This window comes from Aphelocoma coerulescens, chromosome 2 (genome assembly GCF_041296385.1).
Source record: "Aphelocoma coerulescens isolate FSJ_1873_10779 chromosome 2, UR_Acoe_1.0, whole genome shotgun sequence".
NCBI classification, from domain to species: Eukaryota; Metazoa; Chordata; class Aves; order Passeriformes; family Corvidae; genus Aphelocoma; species Aphelocoma coerulescens.
The window spans coordinates 80,664,564-80,691,731 of NC_091015.1; the positions used below are offsets into that span (position 1 = coordinate 80,664,564).

A 27,168-nucleotide genomic window follows, 5' to 3' on the forward strand; every position below is an offset into this window, starting at 1 on the left:
TAGGTGGAGTTTGATCATGCCCTGTTTTAGGTGGATACAAATGAGATGGAAGAAGGGAATTAAAGCCTTTAAGTGCCTGAAATTCCAAGACCAGGATTCAGACCTGTAAAGTACTAAGCCAAAGAAACTACGCTAGCATATCTGCTGGAAAGAAACAGCAAACAGCAAAAGTACTTCTATGCTAGGATCAGCAAAGGTGGAAAAGTTGTGAAGGACACACACCAAAAAGGAAATACAGTGGATAGGTACAGATAAAAGAAAAAAGAGATTAAGGCAAACAATTGCTCTTTAACATCAACAAATGAAAACAAGTCTATGAAAAGCTGGGGTTCCTCTGACTTTGCAATACCAAATGCAACTGGAATTGCTTGGGGGTAAATATCTGCACATGAAGCACTGCTTTCAAAAATAGCAAAAAAATTTTGGCAGGTGAAATACCTCCATAATACCATACATAGATACGTGCATAATATATTTTGGAAAGAAGCAGCCACATAGTCTGAGAACATTTAATGTGAATAGCATCAGATGCACTGGTACAGAACAAGAAAAGAAAAGGAGGGGGAACCTTGAGCTCAAGTCTGCCACTCTCTTCTTAGCAGATAGTCACTCTGCTCTCACCTTCTTCAGATGTTTCCCTAAACTCAGACAGTAAGTGAAATATCATTTTACTCAACCAACCATTTCATCCTGGCAACAGTATGTACACTTCAATGGATATGTCTTGGCTTAAGCACACCAAAGTCCACTGCTTAGAATGCATCTTTGGAATGAAACTTATGTTTCCACAGTAGTCCTCACCACTCACCAAAGTTACTGATTCCAAAAACTTTTTCAACAGAATTTATATATAAGATCTTGTTTTCTGTGGTGGACTTAGTAGTATTAGGCTAATGGTTGGACTGGAGGATCTTAAGGGTCCTTTCCAACCTAAATTATTCTATGATTCTACTTATTTGGGACATTCAGGAGAGATTTTCTGAGGGTGCTATCTGAGCAGCTCCTTAACTGATATGACTTTCTATGATAAGCACCAGCAGAGATGTCTTCCCCTCATCCACTGGCTGAATTTGTTTTCTTCCACTTTGCCATAAAACAGATTTTCTCCAGTAGTCTGCAAAGGTGAACAGCTATTGCAAAATTTTGCAACTCACCGTTTTTCAGTGTACTCATGATACCACCTCAAAACGGCTGGGAAATGCTGATGGAAAAAGGGATCCCTTACCAGTAAGTCTCAGTTCTAGTCAACCTTGCTGCTTACAAGCCCTACAACTTTTCCATCCTTTAGGATGTCCACAACCTACTTTGAGTTCAGCAAGGCTGCTCATGTATGGAAGTACTGCCAGGTTAGTTTATGAAGTCATCTCTTTACACAGTTTTTTCACAGGGTTTATTTAAGGTTCTGGTTCTTCAAGTGATCAAGTGAAGATGCTAAGGAAAGGCCACATTGCATTGAAAATCACAGCAAAGACGTGAAAGAGATGACTGACTTACATACACAGAAACTGAATGGCAAGCATGGCACTCAGAAGCAGATGTGCTTGGTTGCACTTTGTGAATGCAGGTGGTGTGTTAAACAGAGCCAGCCCTCACAGTCAGAGCTCCCTGCTGCAGTCAGATCTGAATTTACCAGCACAGTGCAGCTCAAGTAAAGCAGAGCCTTAATTTTCTTTCTTGAAATTTGTGTTGCCTCTTGAACAGCACTTCACTTCAGGCTGAAAATGCATTCTGTAAACTGGAAATCTGAGTCTATAAGCACATTTAAAGAAATAATTGGATTAAAGCAGCAGGGGCCTGCAGGGACGGAAATTATCTCTCCTTTAAATACATCTGAGTGACAAAAGTAAAATGTGTGAAAAACATTTTTAATGCTGCTCCTTCAGTGCAGCCTCGCCATATGAAAGGCAACTTTCAAATTTGCAATGGGCTTTGCTCCACTAGAGATATGATAGAAGGGAGTGGGAGGGAGAAATGAAGCTTAGCTAACTAATGAGCTGGGACTATCCGCTGTTTTTGGCTGCAGAGCTGTTGCTCAGTTAAATATAGCAGTTATTCTCCTGGCAGTGCAGAGATGAACACCTCATGAAATGAATTAGTGACATTCCTCTGGTTTGATTTCTCATGATCTATAAAATTTTAAAACTGATCCTAATTCCCAGATCTTAGTTTCTGTGCCAGATTCACCAGACAGGAAAATATTAATCCGCTGGGATTTTTCAAGGAATTTTCTACATCTAGAAATGCTGAGAACATGTTCCTCCAAAATCAAGTAACAGCTATGCTGCTCTCCTCCTTGCTTTCAAAATTACTTTTAACTTCTGCAAGAATACAATGCCTGTACCACTCAGAATCCAGTGATTTTTGAAGGACAGAAAAGGAGGTAAAGCTATTCCACTTTTTTCTATGAACCCAGTTCTTCTTGGTGCTCAATCCAGCATCAGAAAAGCATTGCCTTCACGGAGTAGGACCACTGCAATTTTGAAAAGATCCCATCTGACTCCTGCCTGGGACTTTGTGTCACTGCTTTGACTGCCACTTCCCTGGGCCTGCTTTGCACCAGGGAGAAATTAAAACACGCAGTGGGAGGGTGGAGCTCAGCACGTGTCTCTGCAGGCCAGGACTTCAAGACAAGTATTCACAGGACATGAAGGACAAGGTGGAGGCAACACAACATACTGAATAACAGGGGGACAGACTGTGCTCAGAATCTGTATCGGAAAGCATGAAAAGCAAATGTCTGTGACTGTAGCTGTGGCAATCTCCCTTATCCCATGGCTACTTTGGATCCCAAATACACTAGTTTGATTTTCCTACATCATACAAAAAGAAAAAAAAAATATAAATCATTATAAATGTGGAAGAAATTGATGTCTGAATTGCAAGGTCAGAACATCCAATACAACCAAATGACATTTGTGCAACTGGGAGGAGGCATAAAGTGTTTAATGACAAGGTTCACAAAGTGAACTTGCTCAGTCTGTGGATATTTTCCAGGAAGAGAAGATCTGAATGGGTTGTGTCAACAAAACTGTCCCAAATACTTATGCCTGCCTTTAAAATTGCATTGAAAAACAAGTCAAAGAAGGTACAGCTATTAATGCCAGTTAAAGATCGTCAGATCTTTTCAAACCATGATTCTTACCTTGCTTATTTATATATAAGGTGATACTTAAATGCTGATGTCCATAAAATGTTGAGAATTGATGCAGAGCAGTAGCCAAGCTGGCTTTTGAGTTAAATTTGCCCATCTGAAAATAATACACAGAACTAGCTAAAGGTTAATACTGATAACAACATTTTGCCTCCTCAAGGCAGACATGATGTTATAAATGTAAAATTTCCAAGTTTTGTGGGGCGTGGGGGATTCCTTAAAACTGACGCATCCCTTCCCTTGGGCATTGTCAAATCTCAAACTGAACTGGGAAGCTAACACTTCTCTTCCTACACTAGACAGACTCAAAAGAGAGAAAACTCTGCTGGAAACATCTATGTTAAGCTCTGCCAAGAAAGCGTGTTTTCTCAACAAGAAGTGACTCTCTCTATTTGCTTTGTCTCAGACATGTAAACAAATTATTAACTCAACTATTTCACATTTTGGACATGGCACTAATCACAGTTGGATAATGAAACTCCCTTCCACTTTGGAGCTTACAGCTTGAGGAGCCCCGTGAAATGCATAATAAAATACTTGAGAACCCATTGAGGGAATTCAGCACAACAAATACCTGGAGGAAAGATTATAATCTATTTCCTTTCCACAGAGTCAACAAGACTAAAGACTGCCCACTTGATTGTGTCCCTTTCCTCAGGGCGAGTCAGAGATGCAAGTCAAAATTACTTTCTTGACAGAAAACACAGGAAGAAAGGAAAAAAAAAAGGCAAAAAAAGCCTGAATTTGCAGTCTGGATGGGTCATCTGGTGGCAGATGTGGTAGACTGGTGGTACATGGCATTTCTTGCTGTCTGGCTTTGCATGTGTTCAGCCTAAGTGCCCAGAGCCTGGACCTTTTTCTGAGCAAGCCAAATTACCCTTAACCACATAACCACACCGCCCCATCGGTGACCTCTCCTCCTGGATCTGGAAGGACCCACCCTCTCCGTGAAAGACAGTTAATTGCATCTCCATGATAATTTAGCCCAAAGACTTCTAGTAAGTAGAGGCTATCAATTGTGTTGAAGTATGACTTCTGCTTTTTGTGTTCCAGATTACTATCCACCAAGGATTTCCTAAAGCTGTTGGACTCTAGCCCACATATGCAAAGACAATCTGAAGTGTTAAATGAGATGCTGAGTTGTAGCTCTTGTTATGGCCAATGCAGATTATTTCCACTGAGGAAACCACCTCCTTTCTTAATTGCAGGGAAGTGTTTCACTTGCTCATTTTACAGCCAGTGTTTGCGTCGCACACGGAGATAGCTGTGAAGTGTAAAGTGAGAATTAAAAAGTTTCCAAGATTGCAAACAGCACAGTAACTTAATAAAAACTTGTTTAGGAAGCCAAGCATAATGTGTGTTATATTACACCAATCCTAGATTGAGAGCTTAGGACTGAAAACACAGAGAGAATTTAAAGCCACAAAAAGCTTCTGAAGTTGAAAACCTTGCTGAAACAACAATTATTGTTTTGTTTTTCCAAAGAAAAACTTTTATTTTGAAACTTTTATTTTGGAGAACTATTAACCCTTTCACCTCAAAATGCAAGTAATTTAGACGCTAAAAATCTTCAGTTTAGTCCTAAAGTGTTCAATGCCTCTTCTGCTTGTCTGCACAGATGTCACATTTCTCCAGCCTATGGTCAGAGCTGTCACAGAATACATGAAAAATTTTGTACTTGTACTATTTTGTGTCAGCTAAGTAAAACTTGTTATTCTCAGCTCATAGCACCCCCAATTAAAAGACCAGCATTTTATCTGAAGGTAACTGAATATGGAAATCAACAGAAAACACCACTTAGTTGCCACCTCAGCCACTATTGAAGACAATTATGCTTGGGCAAGTTTAGTTGCAGTAAATATACTACTTTTCTTTATCATGTCAACAATGCCTGTCAGTCAGTGTTAGCTGATTTGGAAAATTTAGGTCACTTCTGAGATGCTTATATTAAGAACCTTTGAATTGGGTATGACTGGTGAAATAAAATACTTGTTTTCCAAAGGATGAACATTTACAGCTGAAGTAAGCCTGCCCTCAGTGTCTCTGTCTTTCCACTGCTCCTGGCTGCAGAGGTGTATTTATACCACAGTGCTGCTGAACTGCAGACCTTTTCATAGAGATCCAGCTTTGCTGGCAAGAATTTCAAGCCTACGGGCCAAGACACTGGCCATCCCTTCCTTCCTCTGTGAGTAACCCTGGAGGGGATGCCTCACTTACAAATTCTACCCTGAAGCAGGACTTCAGATCCCAGGGAACTGCCTGCAGTGTCCCTCTAAGCCTCTATCTAATAGCAATGTGATTACTGTCAGTAATGTGGGACTGAGTTTGGGAGTGAATTAAGCATGCTATCACTGTTTTTTTTTCTTCAAAGTGGACTTTCTTAATGATCATAGCAAGTAAGTGAAAGCATCTGAATGGCAATGGAGCTGCAGTATGAGGCCTTCTAATTACAGCATTTCATCAAAGAAAAAGCAGAGGGAAAGAGGCAAAGGTTTCCCAACTGACAGGACAGAGTGTTTGTGTGCATGTGTGTTTCTTTAAATTACCAAAACAAAAGAAAATAATTTTAACTGCAATTCCCATTCTTACACTGCCCAGGCTTAGGGAAGGATCACCATTCCCTCGCCTTGCAGTCATCCCATCAAAAACCCTCACTGAGGGGCATAAAGCATTTTATTGAATGCATCCAGTCTCCAGGAAGCAGGATCCCTTTTGTGAAAACACACCATGTAAATGAGACCTGGGCTCCACTGAAGGCTGCTGTGGTCAGGATTTCAACCTCCACCAGACTGATCATTTCCATACTTTACCTCTTCAGCCACTGTATGCTGCAAGATGGTCTACAACAGGCACCAGCACCACAGTACATTAAAATTAATTTCACCAAAGAATGAATGGTTCCATTTGTAGTGTATGTCAAATGTTAAGAGATCTGTTTCACAGCCCACAACTTACAACCACTTCAATTCAATGTATTTTCCTGAGAGGATCTACGCAGTTTATAAGGCTACCTTCTCATTCTCCACTAACAACAGTTCCTAAGGTTCTCATTTCACTAACCTTTTAGTGTGCTGCTTTGGCAGACAATTACAAGCAGGAAGGGTGGGATGTACTTAATTTGAAGATCCCCAAGTCCAAATACCCTCGTAGCCAGAATATTTGTTCTAACTAATACCATCATAAAATATTCTCAAGATCTGCTCTTCTACAACACAGGTATAAATTACTTTGCTATTTTTGAGCATAACACCAAGGAAGCCAGGCAGGAAGCTCGGTAATAGCAATTATGATATCTTCACCACTCAGGAATATCTGTTGTCATTTGTAATTTCTACTGCTGAAGCCATCACTACTTAGCATCTTTTTCTAATGTTCCACTCATTACCCAACACCCATAAATAGAGGTATTTATTTTTAATAGTGCTCCCTGGTAAAATTCCCTTATAAAATTCTGCAGTTTTCTACACTAACAGTCCCTAGTGCTTTGTTTTACAGAAGTGTTAGGATAGTGCTCTGGGCAATTACTCAATAGTATTGGAGTACAAGAGTTGTTAACCTATGGCTCTGGATCAGCAAAGCTATAAATATACCCTAACACGTTATTTAATTAAAAGAATGGTAAACTTCCAAACATCTGTGTTTCTTCAGATAACCTTCTACAAATGCACCCAAACTGGAACTTTAGAGATGGCTAATGAAAACATCTATAAGGAGTAAAGAACCAAACAGAAATATTCACAACTGTTCGTAATTCTGTCAGGGGAAAAAAAGTTTCCTTCAATAAAAGGAAAAAAAAAATTGTTTTTCTTTCTATGTAGTAAACAGCAGGTTTTCTGTAGGTGCTTTCAGTCGACTCTGAAGCTGTGTGAAATACCTTGTCAAACAAATCTGAGAAAGTACCAATTTGGCTGTGAAGTTCTGTCATTTTCTGTTATGTAATCTTGTCCCTGGCTAAGCACAAGAAACTGTACAAGATACAGACTTTGCAGCTCTTAAGAGAGTGTAAGAAACACTTTCCAAAAGGCACTGTTTGAGTTCTCATGAACCCCTTTTTCCCTTTCTTTATGACTCCTCAGCAACTCAACTGGTTGCAGACTGTAGAGCTGTCCCTCCAGCTGGTGTTTGCCTCATGACAGAGTTGCACATGGATTACAACTCCCAGCAGTCACTGAGCACTGTTTAAATGGGATTTAAACAGAGAAGAAAGAGAGAGAAAGCACATGTATACGCACAACACATGCATTTCATCAAGAATGAACACCAAATCAAGTTCTGTTTCACTCACCAATGTCTGGGAAAAAAACCTGACAACAACCTACACCAAGAAGATGGACTCCTTCCCTTCTTTTCGCCAGTAGAATATTTCCAGGCATGTGCTTTTTTTGGTTTTGCTCTGTGATTCTTGGAGATGTTTTTAAAAGGCATCTCCTAGAATATAACCTGAAGTTCTGTTTCTGCAAAAAGATTGATAAGACACTTGCATGTTCAGCCAGCTGGGCAGCAAAAACAGAGAGCAGTATAGATGCTGGGCTGTAAAAAAAGTGGGGAATTAGTGTTCTGGGACAGGAGTCTCATATTTCTTTTGAGAAAAAGAAAAAGCAATAAGTAAACCAGAATTATTTTAGCTCTGAAAAGATGTAACAGTAAAAATGCAATGTCTAAAATACATTTAAAAGGAGTGATAACAGACATTTGGGGGGAAAGAAGAAGGAAAATAATGGAATGACTAATGATGCTATTGGAAAATGGCTCATTAGATGATTAAAATGCAGAGAATTAAGTGTAAGGCTAGGGAGAGTAATAATGTATGAAGACAATGTTTCTCAACAGAGAGGTATAAGTCACCCAGTGCACCAGCACATACTGAAAAGAAAAAGGACAGGAGACAAGGCTCAGCCCTGCGAAAATAGTGTACAGTCTCCACATGACATTGCCATTAGCAGAAATAAGCTGATACCTCAGCCTTCACTCAAGTAGTTTGGTAATAATAAACTTCTCTTGTAAAGCCCATTTTCTTGTAGAAGTATAGGAATGTCACAGTTTAAATGAAAATGAGTTCCCAAGCACTCTGCACAAAACTTTCTGAGTCTGTAGCATCAGAAATCATATAAAACTCCCCAAGGGTCACAGCAAATCAATGACAAACTGATCCTTAACATTAATTTTTCAATTTTTAGTAGAAAAATGACAGGATAGGTGTATTTGGATGAATTAGGTACTTGATGTACAAATTGGGGAACGAGAGGCTGGAGAGCAGCACCGTGGAAAAGGACCTGGGGGTTCTTCTGGCAAGCTGAACATGAGCCAGCCAGAGGGCCAGTGCTGTCCTGAGGGGCATCAGGCACAGCATCGCCAGCTGGGCAAGGGAGAGGATTGTCCCACTCTGCTCTGCACTGGGGCAGCCTCACCTCGAGTGCTGGGGGCAGCTTTGGGTGCTACAATATGAGAAAGACATTAAACTATTAGAGAGCATCCAAAGGAGGGCTACAAGGATGGTGAAGTGCCTGGAGAGGAAGCTGTATGAGGAGCAGCTGAGGTCACTTGGTCTGTTCAGCCTGGAGAAGAGAAGACTGAAGGGAGATCTTACTGCATTCTACAACTTCCCAGCATAGGAAAGTGGAGGGGCAGGCACTGATCTCTTCTCTGTGGTGACCAGTGACAGGAACTGAGGGAATGGCCTGAAGCTGTGTCAGGGGAGGTTTAGTTTGGCTATCAGGAAAAGGTTCTTCACTCAGAGGATGGTCAGGCACTGGAACAGGCTCCCCAGGGAAATGGTCACAGCACCAAGCCTGACAGAGCTCAAAAAGTGTTTGGAAAACGCCCTCAGGCACAGTGTGTGACTCTTGGGGTGTCCTGTGCAGGGCCAGGAGCTGGACTTTGATGATCCTTGTGGTCTCTCCCAACTCAGGATATTCTATGATTCTAGTCTATGATTCTAACTGCATCTTTTTGAAAGAGGAAAAAGCCAGGTACTATACAATCCATATAAGAGCTGGATGAAATCACATTTACTGCCTACAGTGTTTCCAGCATTTTGAATCTAAAATATGTCTTACTAAAGTGCGCCACCAGAACTGTTCATGAAGATACCTTGCAACTGCTGAAAATATGCACTGGTTTGCAATTTATAGTAACACAGTTACCAGTGTAACACTTCTATGATACAGCCAACAAGCCAATACGTCACAACATTTTTTCCACATGAAGAATAAATTTGCAGAATCGGCTAATGAGCTGATAGTGGAGACTGGAGTGCCAGATATTCTCATTTTCTTTGGATCTTCCTTTAACTGCAGGAACATGAGAGCTTTATATTTAAAAAATGTGTCAGTACAACTATGTAAGTTTACAGTTGCAGACCATTAATTTGAAACGCTAATGCAAAGAAAGAAGTGCCTAAAATTTCAGAACAGGCTTCCATTGATCCACCAAAGAGTGGAAAGTACTAATAAAAATACTGTAAAACATTTAAAGATGGTATCCAAAGAATTTCCAGCAAGAGGACGAGCTGCTTGGGTCTCAGTGAACTGAAAAGCTGTCTTGTTACCCAGACACCTATCTAGGCTTGGTATGCTTCCTTCAACTTTTGCATGCAGGTGAAAGTCAGCATTTATGGAGCAGAATCTTAAAAGATGTAAAAAATAGTTTCCCACATATGTTTATCTAAAATCTTTACAAAGATATAATGGTGATTATTATAGCCTGTTTCTGAAAATCTCTGCCATCACCCAGGATCTTCCTACTCTAGCTGTGCTGCAAATCAGAACCAAAAGAAATTTTCCTGCACAAAATGTTCATAATCCAAGGCCATGCTGCACATTACTGAAGCAGCTAACAACATGAAGTCATACTGCTACCATGAAAACCAGGCTTTTATATGAGCTAATTTACTCTGTTTCTGCTGCACTGAAGCATTTCACACTGCTGCGACTCCATTTTTCTCCTTTGCTCAGTCTAAATCTTTAGGTCAAGTTGCATTCCCATGCCCACAGTACAGGAAAGGGAGCACAAATAAGTAGAGACACAGTGCAAGAAGACAACAACAAACAACAGCCATCATCAAGACGCTCTAGAAGTTACAGCACACCACCACGAGTGTGCAGTGATTTTTGAAGGCAACGAGAGTTTTCAGGGATCTGAGGGTACAGATGGGGGAATCTGCTTTCTTTGTAGCAGCATTCAGTGGGATGTTTTGTGGAGGGGGCAAAAAAGAAGCAACAAAACAGGATGCTTGTAAGCTCCCTCTTCACAAAGCACCACCTTTGTAGGCAAAATAAAAATTAATTTGGGGTATGTGAACAAACCAAAGCAAAACACTCTATGGGACACGAGGAAATGATTTTGTCAGCATGCCTGGAACTTGGTTTTGGAGGGAGTCATCCCTGTATCTATGCCTAAGGCCATGAGAATATTCAAGGGCACTTCATATTCAAAAACATGATACTCAATGGGATTATTTCAGTTCAGGTCCACATGAGGTCTATCAGGCTCAAGGCCCTACATATTCTATTCTTTTGAAGAAGCCTAAATTCGAAGCTGAAATAGGCTCGATTTGACACAAAAGCAACACAGGAAGAGCTTATCAAAAGAGGGTATTAGTCCTTTTCACAGTGCTAGGCTTAACTGTACAAAGCTTCTGGAAATGTTTAATAGAAAAAAAGTATGTAAAAAAAAAAAGAAAAATGAAAAAGCTGCAGGCACAGCTGATGTAAATGTTTGAGTTGTCTTTTTTTTTTTTTAAATAATAATTTTTATATTGCCTAAATCCCTAAAGTCAGAGTCTGGACTCTGTCTGGAGACTTCCCAAAAATCACTGCTTGTCAACACCCTTTTCACAGAAATGAGTCTGTTTACCTCCACCAGTACATTGTCAAGTCATCTCTTCCCATTAGCATTACTGTTTAAATTAGTATCCTTACAGAAATGTCTAAACCTCCCTTCCCTTATTCAGGAATTTCTCTAATATCCAAAGTCCATGTTAAAATAATTTACATCAACAGAATGCTTTCCTTCAAGGTGCATTTCTACAGAGATCACTGTAATTGGTTAGATGGTACTTTTTATGAGAAGGCAAAAATATGGCAAGTTGACAGCAATGAATAAAAGGGAAATGCAAAAAATTCTAATTGGATATTCCTTCACTTTGAACCCTGATCCAAAGAGAACATTTTCTTGTAGAGGAACTTGGTATAAAGTTCATTTATCTGCCTTAAGAATCTCCTTATGGCTTTTGGAAGTGACACACAGGTGTGATACATCTACTGGAGCACACCAATCTCCTGAACTGTCTTTAACAGGTTACACAGGAACCCTGAGACAGCCTTTACATCACCCAGTGTTTGAGGACACTCTAGAGGTTTTGAGGTTTTGCTCTGCAAACACTGTCTGAGTTCTTGGCAGTTAAAAAGACATTGAGGGACAACACAGATTCTGCAGGTTTTACAGGAAAAAAGGTAGTCAGCAACAGGGGAAAAATTGGTATACAAACCACGGAGGCATTCACATCTAATGCATTTAGCTCTTTCTGTCTCTAGCTGTCATTGGCATTCCTTGGTTGGTGTGTGGAAAAAGAGTTATTGATTACATTCCTCTGACCACTTCAGCAGGCCCTTTCCTCTTTCTGTGATAAATAGGAGAATACTTGGTAGTCCTAGCCAAAAGCAACAACTACTCCAGCCACTTTGTCACATTTCTTAATGGTCCCCCCCAGCTCAAAGTCCTGGTAAGTCCTAAGCTGTCTGCATGCCAGTGTACAAAATGCCCATTTGATGAACTCTGGTGTGTAATGCTGATCCTCACAAAACCCACAGCAAGTGCACAAGCTGTCACGTACCTGCACGTACGTTTTTCACCCAGCAAGCATGGCCCTGAAACCTGCTTTCTCTGAAAGTATATCCCAGCTGAAGGGGCCGCTGGATGCAGATGTTTGCATCCATGGTATTCTCAGTCATAGCAAGTTATGTTATCAAGGGTATCAAAGATAATTGTCCAGGCATTACTCTGGAGTAGGAAATCCTTCACAAAGCCATATTTAAGATCTTAATGAAGTCAATAATTTTTTTTTTCCTTTATTCCATTCAGCAGTTAAGCCAAAGTAGAATTAATTGTGGTTGCTAATACTAGAAGGCAAAAATAAGAATATTTCTTGTGAGCTTTCCAGCACACAAACTGCCTGCCATCCATTACCAACTCCCTTTGGCTGTTTTTCAAGTGCTCATAAGTTTTCCCTGTGGTGGATCTCTACTGTGGTGAAAAGGGCATCTTCCTGTGTTTTTGTTTTTACTCTTGTGTCCCCCTTCCCCTTGCATTTATTTACGCCACACAGCTATTGAATTATTATAGAGGTGGGTGGTTTACCTATAGGGCTAGTCACATTCTAGTCATGACAACTTTTTGTTTATAATACCTGAGCTATCTCACTCCTGGGATTCACTTCATCAGTCAAGATTAATTTTGGCCTTTATTTTAAGCCCGGAAGCCGTCTAGAAGGCATGTAACAAATACGTTAAATACAAAGATAATAACAATAAGCACCTTGGGGAGGAGACAGAGAAAGGAAGGTCAGGAAAAACACCTAAATACTACCTTGGATACTCATCTGCAAGCCCTTTCAGCCAACTATGTGCAGGATAAAAGACTGTGGTAATTTTATAGGATTAGCCCTACAGAAGAATTGTTTTGAGTGAGGAGCAAATGTCACAATGCGTGATCAGTGGTGACACTGCAGTACAAGAAGAGGCCCCCGTAGGCTTTGTTTCATAGCTGTGAAAACAGTGGACAGAGCAGACTTGGCCCTACCTGAGCTTTTCCTAAAACCTCACACTTCCTCTGGTTCCAATTTCACCTTCATAACCCACTTTTTAATCTCCACCAACACATGGAAACAGAAACTTGGATCAAGAGGAAAATGCTGCCAAAGATTAGTGGTTTGGAAATTTACAACTGTTATCTACGGAAAAACTATAGTGGCAGGCAATTACTTTAGTCAGAAGTCTTTGCTATTGTAAAGAAGCTTCAATATATGGGTTTGCTTTCAAAATCAGAAGGTAAAAGTGTAGTATTCTATGGGTCAAACAGAAGTAAAAATAAGCACAAAAGCAATTCAACTCCTAGGTACCCAGTCTGGAAATTTTTAAAACTAAGGTCTGCAACCACTAACTCGGTAACAGATGTAGTGAATTAAAAACATGACCTTGTCATAGATCACTGCAAAAAAACCAGGCAGGTGTCCTATTTTAAACCATATTTTTTTGTTTTCATTATTGTTATTCCCCCTTTTCCTTTACGGCTAATCAATACAAAGCATGACTGCAAAGTAGTTCCCGTTCAGCAATTTGGAAGAAGTAATAAAAAGGAAGAGTGCTTTCAAAAATTACAGAACGGTGCTCCAAAGAGAAAATCTGATTTAAAAACCCATTTCTGTTCAGCAGTTGAGTGGTCTGTTTTGAATTTCAATGGCTATCTGTAGCACTGAGGTTTCTGTGTCATTGCACACAGAAAAGTTGACAAGGAATGGTGCTGTCTTACCCTACTCCTAACCACAACCTGGTAGATAAAGTCTGAAGTCACAAGGCAGCTGAGAGCTCTACGAAGACTATTAAAATGTACTGGCAAAGCTGGAAGGAAGAAATTCAAATGAGGCCAGGTTAGAGGTTTCAAAGGGATGAGTGACTGATCCTGTTTCATGTTATGCCAGACAATGCTAATAGTTTAAACACTAGCTCTGTCAAACAAGAAATAGATGTATTATTGTCTGTGAATTATTAAAATTGACTTCACCTACTCACCTTTAGAATTTTTTGACTGAAAAAAAAAAAAAGAAATCAAGAAAGAAAAAGTCTCACAAGAGAGGCATGCACTCTTAATCTATTACTAATGTCTTCTTGAATCCTGTTAATATTTTTCATATTGTCTGCTTTGGTGAGCTCAGAGACTATATGTGAGGAATGAGCAAAAAATTCCAGCTGATCCTAGGCATAAAGCTCTTAATGTTTAAGTCTCTCCTGCCCTGCAGATAATTACTGTCTCCTCTTTCACCCATCCAGCTGGGACATCAGACAATTTGGGGAACATCCAAGATGGGCAAGAAGAACCATTTCCTGGTTCATGACAAATACTGTAGATGTTTATGACACAGAGATAATTATTCTCAGGTTTTATTCAGCAACAACAATTCTTCTTCCCCCCTCCGCACCCCCCCCATTTTAAAAAAGTTGTTTATATCTACAAGGCTCAATTTCCCCTGCTATTCAACCATACAAGGTCTTCTTGAATACCAGGCAAACATTAAGAATACTAAAAAATAATTAATAATGTAAAAGGTTTTTAAGTTCCAATATGGTCTGAATCATTGCTATGGTTTTTTCCTGGAATACAAACATGAGACAAGAAGATATGGAAGGTGATCCTCAACATCACTCAACAAGCACTCCTCAACATCATCATCATCACAGGGCAGCAATAATAGCAAAGGTCCCACCTCTTCATGCCTCCATCATGAAGTTGTTAATTTACAAATGATGACTCTAAAAGTGATAGAGGGGAAAGGTGAAGGTTTATTTTTTTAAACAATCACTTCCAAACTTCCACCTCCTTTCAACTATTTTCCCTCTTGAGAGAAATTGTAAATGGTGAAGGACAGGGATGGGTCTGAAGAAAAACTCCTTGTTGACATTTTGGCGGAGACAGAAGACCTCTAGGACTAAATTAAAAGAAACTCTGACTCCCCTAGAAAAGTACCTTCCTCCCCTCCAAATCAGGATTTCCTTAGAAAAACTGAAGGGACAATTTTGATTCTTTTTAAGCAGAATATTTTTTGACTTTTTTTTCCCCACAGGTGAAGCAAAAACATCCCACAGTTTCTAGGGGAATAAACTTCAGATAACTAAAGAAATAAAATAAATGGATAGATGTCTACTGTCATTTTTGGACTGCGAAACACCTGAAAAATCATGAAATGAAAGCTTTTGGAGACAAAACCCCACACCCTCCTCCTTCCGAAGAACTTACTGTGCCTTTATGCGTTTCTCCTAACCTGGCCCAAATGGCCCTTTCACGCTGCCCTGGACTGTCCCTCAGAAGGACAACTGCACTCACTCTCATATAAAATTGATAAATATTTTGCAAGAGGTGGCATGGGATTTGAGAATCAGTGGCTTGAAGTACTATCTTTCAAGAAGAAAAATGTTAGGTGCCATGGCATACCCAGGCTGGAGACACCTATTTCCACAGCAAACCCCTGACTGGAGGACTCCATGCTGAAAAGGCTGATGGCAAGGCCTCTGCTGACCCAAACCCAGCAGAAACTACTTTTGCCAACACTACAACCATCTCATGGCTTCTCAGATGAAACACATGAACACTCTGGGGATGTCATTTTCCTTTGTACACCCACTCACCCATAAAATAAAATACAAACAGCTGAAGGCAAGCAAGCTCCGGCTAAGGCTGGAGAAATTAGAACTAAGACTGGCCCTTAATTCCAGATTTTCTGAAGGAAACCTTACCTCTGTCTCATATCCTCTGCATTCAAAAGTCATTTTTATTTTTATATAAATCATGTCATTTACAGTTCTCTGCTGCCATTCTAAAACTGTTGCAAGGGTTGAATTGGCACAGCACACTCAAAAGAAAAGGTTACAACGACATGGGAAACACAGTCAAAATGAGAACAGTATTGTTAACATATTGCTTGACTTTTAAAAACCCATTGTGAAATAAAATAAACAGCATCTGAAAGTGAGACAGATCTTCAGACATGCTCCCACTTTTGAATGTGAACAGTAATCAGGTGTGTAAGTGACCTCAAGCACCTCTGACACTAAGGTCTTCAGAAAAGCCTGATGGGAACAGATTTGTGCTGAGCCACTCTGCCAGTCTCACTGGACACTCCAAAATGTGGTCTGAGGCACAGTTTGGCTCTTTTGAATGTCTGATCTCACACAGAAAATGGGGAATAGGCTGTAGGTGGTAGAGATTGCTGGCAGGAGGGAAAACCTAGCAGTTGTGACAAATGTGTCTTGGTGCTGCCTGAGCCTTCTGTCATGGCTTTTGCCTGCTCCAGGCTCTCTCCCACCCTCATGACTTCCCTTCAGAGGCTTTGCATTTCCCACCACATCTGCTGGAGTGTTTGTATGGGACAGGCATAGGATAGGCAGTGATAAGAAAACAAGGGATGGTCCAAATGAGGGTGAGACAACAGAGAGAGATAACAAGGGGGAGGAGGAGGCCAAATGGCAGGCCAAGAGAAGGGGGAGACAAGGGGATAAGACGTGAGATTAAAAGAGACTTTCTGTGCATGAATAAACATGAATAAGTGAAGAGGTGGCAGTAAGACCCCCCACTGTCGGGAAGGCAGAGAAGAATTACGGGCTGGAGCAGTTGATTAAAACTACAAACTACATGAACTTGGTATAATTCCTTCTTGCCTACCTACTAAAAGCTACCCTAAAAGAACCTGACTAAAGAAAGTGTCTTGAGCTATTTCAGCATCTCTGCTCCCAGGCACTGTACAATGGAGCAGGCAAACAAGAATAATCAGCTGGCACCTCCTGAGCTCCCACAGTGTTTGTGCTGGCCTTCTCAGTTCCCATTACAGATGAATTGCTGTCCTTCATATTAAGATGCAGCAATGCACATAAGCACACTCTTAGCTACTCGTATGGAAACTGTCCCTATTGACTATTCATGCCCTTGAAGTGAAGCACTTGCTTGGATGCCTGGCTGAATCAGGTAGGGTCTAATTAAGGAGGTAGACAGCCTTCCATCCTCACTCACCTCTCCCTCAGCCTTAATCCTCCAGTCACCTAAGTTTAATTTAAAAATCTGTTTTCAGGAGTTGAGCCGAGATCTGTCACATCTAAGACTGCCACTAATTGCTATGTGTCAACAGCATTTAGAAAAATGAGCAATGAATCAAAACCACCAACCCTTCTGCCTGGATGACAGCTTTATCTTTACACACCAGCTTTTCAATGGGGTTGAAATCTCTTTACCCACCCAGATCGGAAAATTGCATTGCCCAAAATCAGTCAGAGATTTCTTCAGCCAGTCTGAACATTTCCAAAGAAAAACTATTTGTCTCGTAAATGAACATATGGTGTAACACCCAAGGTGCAAAAGCACTCCAACCTAGACCCCAGGTGGTAAGGACACCCTCTTCCTCTGGCCAGTCTTGTCAGATGGTTGTGGCATTAGGGGATGGGAAAGAAGACACAGAGAGTCTCGGGAAGATCAGTGAAGATGCGAAGGTCACAGATGACACATCGCTGGTTTCAAAACCACAGGAATGACAGCAGGGAAAGAGGTGGTGAAGGAAGAAGGGGAACAGAGCCAGCTGTAGAAGTTGCCAGAGAAATGTTTTGTTGGAGGCACAGCAGAGGAGGAGCAGGATGACGCAAAGAGAAGCAACTGAGTAAAGCACAGTGTATGAGCAGTGGTGTCCAGAGGGATTCCTTTACTGGATGTGCCGGTCTAATACTGATGTAATGAGCTAATTATGAAGCAAAAAGCCAGAATTCGTGTGGGAGGGCTGGAGGGGCACTTGTTAGGTATCTGCTCCCACTAGAAAGGAGGTAAGCTAGGGCTCCTGCTATGAGTCTGTTAAGAGGATTAAACAAGACACAGAGCAAGACTGGACATGAGCCTGCTGAAGCTTCTCCGGTTTGGTGACCTATTGAGAGGAAAACTTGATAGCAATAATGATCTTCCTTTCTTCTAAGGAAGAACTAAGATGAATAAAATCAGGATAAGATAAAAAAAAAAATAGAAAGCTACCTGTGCAAGGACGGTTGCATCCCCAGGAATGACAGCAGAACACAATGCCATCAGGCTCTCCCCCAACTTTGCTGCCACTTCATGATATCACTCGAGCTGTGCTGTCTGTCTGCTCTGCCATACACATGTTTCAGAGGCAGAAACACAGTGGTACTATTTTTTTAAAAACCCTTTTTCACATGCTTGTTGAGAAATATTTAGAATATGTTAAGTGCCTCTTAGATGCTATAGAGACAAGTTACTACTAATCATTATTTTACTTGGCTGAATTTGACATGTATATTTTCAGAGATACCTCTGAAATGCCTGATATGTAAGGCCTTAACTAAAACAAACAAACAAACTACTGCAGGTTTTATTAGCAGGAGGGACAAATAAAAGGAAGAGGATGGCAAAGCAATGCAGAGATAATGTTGAGATTAAAGTAAGGAAAAATATAAACATTTCGGCTGAGACAGAAGCAAAGTCAGCTTGGAGAAGAATTAAGGACAGCAGAGGCAATAGTTTTCAGATGTTGACACACATTTTCAGAAGGAAAGAAAACAGATAAGAGAAGACTGTCGGTTTTATGACAAGTCACAACTTCATTACCTGACTGCTAGAGGAAAATAGACAGGAAAATCATCTGAAGATTATTCTTCCTTGAATGCTCCCATTTCATTTTCATGAGTATTAATAAAGGCCACATATTGACATTGATGAGCAAAAAGATCCTTGAGGAAGGGAAGCACGTGTTTCCTCATGCAGATATTGGAACAGTTTACAGTCACAGGCAGCTCTGAACTTAAGAGTAGGAAATGAAGCTTGTATGAAAACTAAAGTGGAAGTGTGGGGCATTTAGGGGTTTGTGATCATGGTTTCATTAGACTCTAAATGCTCTTAAGGGGAGGAACACTTAGAGGAGTTCAGAAATGTTTTTGACTTGAAGAAAGCTGACTTTGGGAGAATGTGATATGCCCCAAGGAATTTTTACTGGAATCCTATGAAACATGGGAAACACAGAGCTGAATTTTTAAAAAAACATCTGAAGGAACTGAAATTTAAAGCCGTCCTGCTTAATTCTAAGGAGGAAAAAGGGTAACTGAGGCCAAACACAGTTAAGCAAAAATGCAAAATTTAGTATAAGTGACACACATAAGACTTGAGAAATCACACATATATATATGTATATCTATATATTTCATTTATATCAGTGCTAGAAAGAATTGGGAGAAAAATGCTTAATTGCTTAAGTCATATAACAAAAAGAAGAAGTTAGCATGCTCTTTTTCCTTTGAAGAAGAATAATAAGAGGCCAGATGACTACTTAAATATTAGCATCACATTGTGACAGTTTCCAGGCTTGCTTAAAGGAAGGAAATTTGCACTGATGATGTATGTACACCCTCAGAGTTACAGCCATGCCAGTCCATAACAAATCTGATGCATGGATACAACCTGCAGCTCCTACGCTAGGCAAGCTGTAGGACAACTGCAGAAACAGGTGGGAGGAAAGGGGAGGAATTGCCTGTAACACATGCAGAACATTAGATTCGGAGAAAAAACAACATTTACATATAGTTGGAAGGCTTCTTTTATTTTCCCCTTTCAAAAAGTGATGTAAACTCCTAACTGAGAGATATATACATCTAAGTTCTGTGATGACACAACAGACCAGTGAGACCTGGAGTTAATCTTCATTGTTGCAGGAAAATACAATGAAATGAAGCAAGCTCCTATAAAACTGTTAGCTTAATATCTGCCATGCAAAAATAATAGAAGCACTTTTACTCAAACACCTTAATGTGCAAAATTTAATTAGAAGCAATTGTGCAATTCTTGGGGGGAAATTCATGCATACAAATTAAAAGTAATTGTCCTGCTGAAAGATAAGAAAATTAAAGACAGACCCTAACTCTAAAAGTTACCCAACTTCAAGGGTTGATGCCTATGACATTATGTGCTGCAGGGCTGCTTGTTTCCAACTCACTGAGGCAGCTCATTGAACTTCAGTTCTGACTTTTGAAAGAAATTTAAAATTATTTTAACATTATTTTTGTGAATGCCAAATAGGTTATTTAAATCCAAGTATAAACTAAGTTGCCTACCTACAACATGAACATTCTGATTGTAAGTAGAAAAGACTAGTGAGGTAGTTTCTGAAGTACCTACATTTCACTGGTGAGTAAATCTTAGTGGAAACTGATCTTTGCACACCTAGAGCAGAAGATGAATGTAAAGCATGACTTTTCTAGCCATGTGCTTTAAAAGCTTGTAAACAAAGCTTTATTGTAAAATAAGTGAAAGCACCTTTCATAGTATATCAAGTCCAGTACAGAAAGCAAACCTGCCATGAAGGTCCTGTGAAAATTGTTCAAGAAAAGCAGAAGCAAAAATTTTTCCCCAATCCTTACAGCAGGTTAGCCTCCAAAAACATTTTAAAAAGGGTCAGAAAATATACTGACAGGAATTCGATAAAAACTGAAAGAAACGATACTGATAGGTTTGCATTTGGCAAGACACGAGGAAGGAAGGAGAGAGACAGGCATTAGAAGCATTAGCAGGAACAATTCCCAAGGCCAGTAAATATCAAGGGGCCCCACAGCAGTCAAAAGAAGAGTGAAGAGATTTAGAGCCAAGGCATTCAAAGGGTCTACTTAGTTTGACCAGAAGACTGTCTCACATTTCAAGGTTTCTTCTTCAGTACAGCTAAGCTTTTCAATGGGAGGCCTTGACCCCAGGGATCACTAACTGAAGAAAACAAATGTGTTTTCAAATGAATGTATTGGCACTGTCAGAACTGACAGTACACAAGATTAAATTATGTTTATTTTCAATTTCCAGAATACCATGTTAAATTTTAGAAAGACAGACAGAAATGTTTCTAAATAAGACATGAGAATCTGAGCATCAGATTTTCTGTGTCAGCTGTGATTCAACAGCAGAATTCCTCTTAAATGATCTGGCTAAGATCCCTCCCAAAATGTCAACCTGAGGCTTTCTTGCTTTCAGCAGTATTGGTACGAGTGGCAGGAGGGGACAGGTGCCATGAGTCCATTTTAGTTATTTCATTGCTTTTCCTTGCTTTCTTGTGACGGATTGGTTTTTGGTCTAGTATTTTGAATTGCATAGATGTGATTCCCTGAATGAAACAAACAGTAGTTTGTCTGCCTTTGACAAGGAATGGAAAACAAATTAGAATTTAAAAAAAGGAGGAAGTGATTCTGGGTATCCATTCTGAGATGATCGAAAAAGGAAACTGATTGCAGAAAAGGATATCACATCTCTTCATAGAGGAGTTGCCTCACAGTTCCTCTGCATGCTCCTTAAGACAAAGGTACTTCATTTTGTGCTTCTACCTTGATCATGTTTGAGCAGCTTCACAGCCTTCCTGGATTCCACAGGAACCAAGTCGGGACTGTACTAAAAGCAAGGCAGGATGGGGGTACTGGAATACAGAGATGGAGAACGTGGCCTATGACAAACCAGATAATTTCAGATAAGCATCAGACTTCTAATGTGTTTATTTCAAGGCCACATTCCACTCTGTAGTTGAATACCTCCCTATTCTTGTGTATGGACCCACTAGAAATTATAAGTATTCCTGAGGGATGTGTGCTTATGCACTGTCCCAAAACAGTATGTATAATGAACTGAATTTAAAATCCAGAGACCGTGTTCCCAAAAGGAGACCAAAAGGGACAGAGAGGAAGAAGACCATGGGCAGCACTATTTCAGCAGAATATGTCTGAGCACATGAATATTGTAAAACTACAGCAAGGACTTCCAAAGAGCTACACACTAGCTATGAATTTTGAGGAGTGAATACGTACTTGTTAGTAAGAGGTATGACAAAGCAGGAAAGTGGGTCTCACAAAGCACAGACTTGTTGGGTCAAGTGTCCTTTTCCTGTTTGGCAAGTCCTTTTGTCTCTGTCCTCCTTATCACCCTGACACCTTACCGCAGCACAGAATGACAGACAGCTCTTAATGACTTCCTAGCATTTGATTCCAACACACAGGTCCAGCCTTTTTAATGTAACATGAAAGTCTCTATTCCCCTCTGAATTTCAGTTTTAGAACCCATGCCCACTTCCACACATACAGCCCCCCACTCCCACCCTGCAATCTGTGTCAACAGCACAAAGGTTCTCTTGTCACCCCCTTGCTTGAATCAGACATCTCTTCTGAATGGACACACTGACAGATGATGCTGTGTCAGCAGCCAGTGGGGCTCCTATCACTTTCCCCAGGACAGGAGAAAGCCTCTCCTGGGCACACCCACTCCCACGTAGCACAACTGGGGCTACTGTTCCCTGTGTCCAGAAACCAGGCTTCATCCTGCACCATCTCAGTGCATTGCCACCATCCTGCCTGACCTGGAAATACTGTTGGTTTTTCCCCTCTCCTAGAATTCTCATTAGGTGATTGGAGCACAGGGGTTAGTGATTTGGTCCTGCCAGCAGCACGTGCTGGTTTAGCACCCCTGGTAGATTTCACTGAGGCATTCCTGGGGGTAAAGATGTGTTCTGCAAATGAACATTTGCTGAGTGGGACCCTACAAAGCACACAAGCACATCTAAACCAGCATTTTGCAGCACCCACAGTTACAAAGATGAAAGCTGAACAGGCAACACTCACTTTACCTGCAGTTACAAAGATGTAAGCTGGACAGGGGATACTCAGTGGTGGAGATGAAATACTATCGTGAAACACAGAAGGTGGCACTTGATAATCAAGCCCATCAGCGCCCACCTTCTGCTTTCCCTACTTGCAGCTGGAGAAGAGATGACCATATTCCCATTCACAACAAGCTGTTTTATGCTTTGTTTTGTTTCCCATATGATGTTTTAGCCCCCCCAGCACCGCCTCTCCCACTCAGGGAGGGTGACCAAAGTAGAGCAGTGTCTCCGTGAGAGGGCCACCCGCTCCTCCCGCCTGCTCCTTGTTTCTTCCCAGGTAGCTGGCTGTGAGGGGCCAACAAGCAGGCTAATTTAGAGCTCTAAAAGCTGGCAGCGGGAGTGCAATTAAGCCGTTTTCACAGACTGCTGGCCAAATGCAGCAATTTATTGGCTGAGTGATTGGATTATTCATTTGCAAAGCTAGGAGAGGGCATTTTCTTACCACTTCAGTTGGCCTGTAGTACTTGTGATTGACTGTCACATGAATCTTGCCAGTCTCTTTGCATCGTCCCACTTCATTTTCATTCTTCCCTTCCCACCTGTAAAGAAGATAAACATTTAATCAACCCATAATTACTTTAGTGCTCTGATCTTACCAACATTTGGCCTGCTTTCATTTACTTGAGGCTGGTGTCAATTCTCCCTGCAGGACAGTATAAACTCATTAGCTAAAGGAACAAAGGGAGAGTTTAGACTTGAATGAAGTAACAATGGCTTTTGAAGTCTCTTTGTTTTGGTTTTTGATTCAGTGAAAGGTCTAAAATGCAGGACTTCCAAATTAAACACACAATGCTAAGGGAAAATAAAATGCCCTGATTTCAGAATGTCTCATGTATCTGCAAATAAATATGACAGTGAGGATTTTCATTTGTGGATTGGTTCAAAGCTGTTTTCTTAAAATATTTTTAATTCTTGTATTTTGGCCAATACTTTCAGGAACTCTTTAATCTGTTAATTTTATAAACGTGAAGGTCTGTTTGAATAGCATTAAGCTGTATAATTTAATTTGTGCTTAACTAGAAAAAAACAAAACAAAAACAGTTCTTTGGGTTTTCGCTCCTACCTTGACATGGCACTCCACATACATGTAAACTCTACTTACTACCTGTGAGCTGAAAGCCAGCTCCCTTCATCCAAATCAGTTTCATATGTGCTGAACAGCCTGCAATTTGCTGTAATTTATGTGATCTGGTTGCATTGTGAACTATTTTCCTAGAGACTGTCCTGGTTTCAGGAGCAGCGGAAGAGGAATGGTTTGGTGGGTGACCAGCTCTGCCTTCGGGGAGGTCAGGCTGAAGCTTGGAGGCCTGGGCAATGCTCCCACTCAAAATAAATGCTTCAGATGACACATGTAGGAATGCACATCGATGCATCAAACTTCATCCATTGAATATACAAAATCCAGAGTTATGATTGAAATTCTATCCTCTCTTTGCTTTTTGCTTTTAAGTATATACCATGGGGCTTTGAACCAGCTTGGCATAGAAATGTGATGATGAAATCCACTTGCTTTTTTTTTATGTTTAAGTAAAATCTATATAAATTAAGTCAGCACTGTGATTTACACTCTTTAGCCTCAGTCATCAGCAAGGAAAGAAAAGCATCCCTTGCCTCCCAATTACTAATTTTTCTGCCAGCTCTTGGGATTTTGTCACAGATATGATTTCTCTTTGCTCCCCTGCTCCCTCAAGCTCTAGAAGAATTTGATTCTTTGACAATCTCAGCCTTCATTTTCAAGTTTCTAGCCCTGAGGGCTAAGGTGAAAAGTCTGAAAATGTGACCTTTGTGTACCCATGCAGGTTTAAACATTGAAAGGCAGAAGGAAATACCAAATATGCATTATTGCCAGTTTTTAAATCTCACAAATTTTTAAGCACAACTCATGACTTTTCAAGGACTAGCAAAGACTGTAGGATGCTTGATATTGGGAACATTTCACATAGAAATAATTTCCTACAAATAATAGTGACAGTGAAGACAGCTGTTAATGGGCATGCCATGATGCTAAAGATGATTTATAATTTAAATTTTCTTTCTTTCTTTTTTTGCAATTGCTCTGTTGTGAGCTCGAACAGCAAAGTTTTCATTCAGAAGCCAAAACTAACATTAGTCCCTCCCTTTAAAGGGCAGAGGGTAAAAATGTGCAGGACTCAAATGAGCTTAATAGAAAACTAACCGTCACCAGTAAAACAACAGGAAGGGCTTAGATCAGGAGACGTCAGTTGTTGTTGGAGGTCACTGAGCAGAGAACCCCATTTAACACCCAACAGGCTCCAGAAGGCTCAGCCGAGCCAGTAAAGACTCACTTAATGTCGCTATCAAAGTTATATAACAATAGAAATAGCTTAAGAAGAAATCTCCACCCATTTTGTTCAGCCCAGTAATGTGAAAAGTTCACAAGGAGGGGAAAAATAAAAAAGTACTTCTCATTGTGAACAAAGTAACATTTGATAGCTGCACTTCTAATTACTCCTGGCACCTCGATGCTCACAGCTGGGATCATCATACCGCTGAGAAAAGGGACTGTGCGAGGGCCAGCCTGACACCAGGACCAAGACATCCATTTTGCCAACCAACTCCCCCTCCCCTCTCCCTCAAACCACAAGGCAAGAGAAAAAAATCCACCAAAACCATAGTCAAATTGCAGTCAGAATTGTTAACTGGAAAATGTCATGACAAATTATCCTGAAGCACAAGCATGGTGGAAGTGGCATGGGGAACCCTCATGTTGTGCTGTGGTTTCAGCCAGCTCCAGCCACTAAGACTACCCAGCTTCCTGCTCCTCAGGGCAGATGTCCACCTAGGCAAGAAAACAGCCTTGTGTAATATGGGGGAGACACAAAGGATCCCTGGCTGAAGAAAGTCTAGCTCATCAGGACTGGGCTAAATTTACAGAAGACGGGGAGTGGATGCCCCCAAGCCCAGTGGGTGTCAAAGCCCAGAGCTCCCACACAGGTACCTGCTGGCCTAGTGCAGGCTGCACACAAAATGCTGCTCCTCGAGCCTGCAGACAACGAGCCTCGGCAGCAAGGCCACTGCCTGCCTCACATTGTGCAGCTTCATCCTCCCACTGAAGCAAAGGATGTGTATGCTGTCACAGCTGATGGCATCAGCCGTGTTCTGCACCTGGAGAAGAATGGGTGACACCACGGAACTGCTCCGGACAGAGCAGGTTTGATGCCCTTTGCATCTACACTTCCATGTCGAGAGCCTCACTGCTGGACACGGGTGCTTCGGGATTGCTCAGGACGATGGTCAGTTGTCAGCTCTGGTGGATTCCATTGCTATCAATGACCTCACAATTTTCCATAAAACTAAGATTCAAATGCATGAACAAGTTTACTTGCTTGTAAAGTTCTTCAGATCAGGAGCTTTTAAACTCTGGATTTACAGCAGGATGGACTGCACTCAATTTAAGGCTAATTTCGTATCTGGAGATCTCTATTGTTACAATACTTATTATCAGTGTTTTTGAATGCTCCTTTGGCTTTTTTTATCTTTGGAGGTTCCAATTATTTTTCATTTCCTATAACTATTCAGTAAGAGAGCAAGCTTCAAGCAATGAAAACTTCCACAGGTATAGAGGATTTAATGAAGATGACAAGCTAGGGTACCCACCTGGTAGGGTGTGAGTTGGGCAGGGAAGGAAACAGGGGAGCCAGGATAATTGAGGAAGGGTGGGAATAGCACTGCCATGGACCAAATGGTCTGGCTGTAATTGAGGAGCAAACAAGTCAAAGTACATTTATTTTTGAGGTGGTGAAGAAATCAAATAAATATGAAATTTTTCACAGAAGCACAGATAAACTGAACAAGTATATGCATTTCACCTCCTTGCTTGATCTTTACATAGAAACACAACCCATAAACATTTAAAAAAAGCAATTCAAAACCACTGGAAGCTACAGCTGCTCAGTTTCTTTATCAAAAATAAAGCTATCAAGTACACCTTTATAATGAAATAAATGCAAATATTTTCACATTTGAAAATGAGCAATAAATTAAATAAAAATAAAATTGTATGAAGATTTTGCTTTTCCTCCACAGGTAATATGATAAACAGCTTGTGTAGATTTCTCAGATCTGTGGCCTGATTCCTGCTACACACAAAATTAAGCCAAAGCACTTCATTCTGTCCTGGCACTTTGTAAACAGCAAAAACTGACACCATGTAACAGACCATTAATATCTTTTGCAACTAATATTTTGTAGGGAAACTTAAAATCTGACTCTTCATATGTTCCTTTGCCACCAACTCAACCACAAGCTTGCCAGCAGCTCTGATACATCAAAGCAATCATAGATACAGGGATTGCTTACCCATGACCTTGTGCTTAAATCAAAAGCGTGCTACCATAAAGGAATGTATTAATTTTTTTTTCAAAAGCTCTGATGAATCAGGTTTACAGTGTTTTTTTTGTCACTACTCACATAGTTGAAGCATTGTCAAGCTCAGATTTAAAAAATTTAATTGTGACTCCATATTAAAAGACAATAAAAAGAATACTTGCTAGTCTCCCTATTTTTTGTTTCTTTTTTTTTCTTTCTTCTCTGCAGTTCATTGGAAAGCTTTTGAAGATCT

At 40.6% G+C, this 27,168-nt stretch overlaps 1 protein-coding gene across 4 annotated transcripts in view; it reads right to left on the minus strand.

Annotated features, from left to right (window-relative positions):
* Positions 1-27,168, minus strand: part of GMDS (GDP-mannose 4,6-dehydratase) — a 424,030-nt gene that overhangs the window by 52,335 nt on the left and 344,527 nt on the right. For all 4 annotated transcript variants that reach the window (XM_069008224.1, XM_069008227.1, XM_069008223.1 and 1 more), the window contains exon 9: positions 23,029-23,125. In XM_069008224.1, coding sequence (XP_068864325.1) covers positions 23,029-23,125 — 97 coding nt within the window. The remainder of the gene's footprint in view (positions 1-23,028; positions 23,126-27,168) is intronic.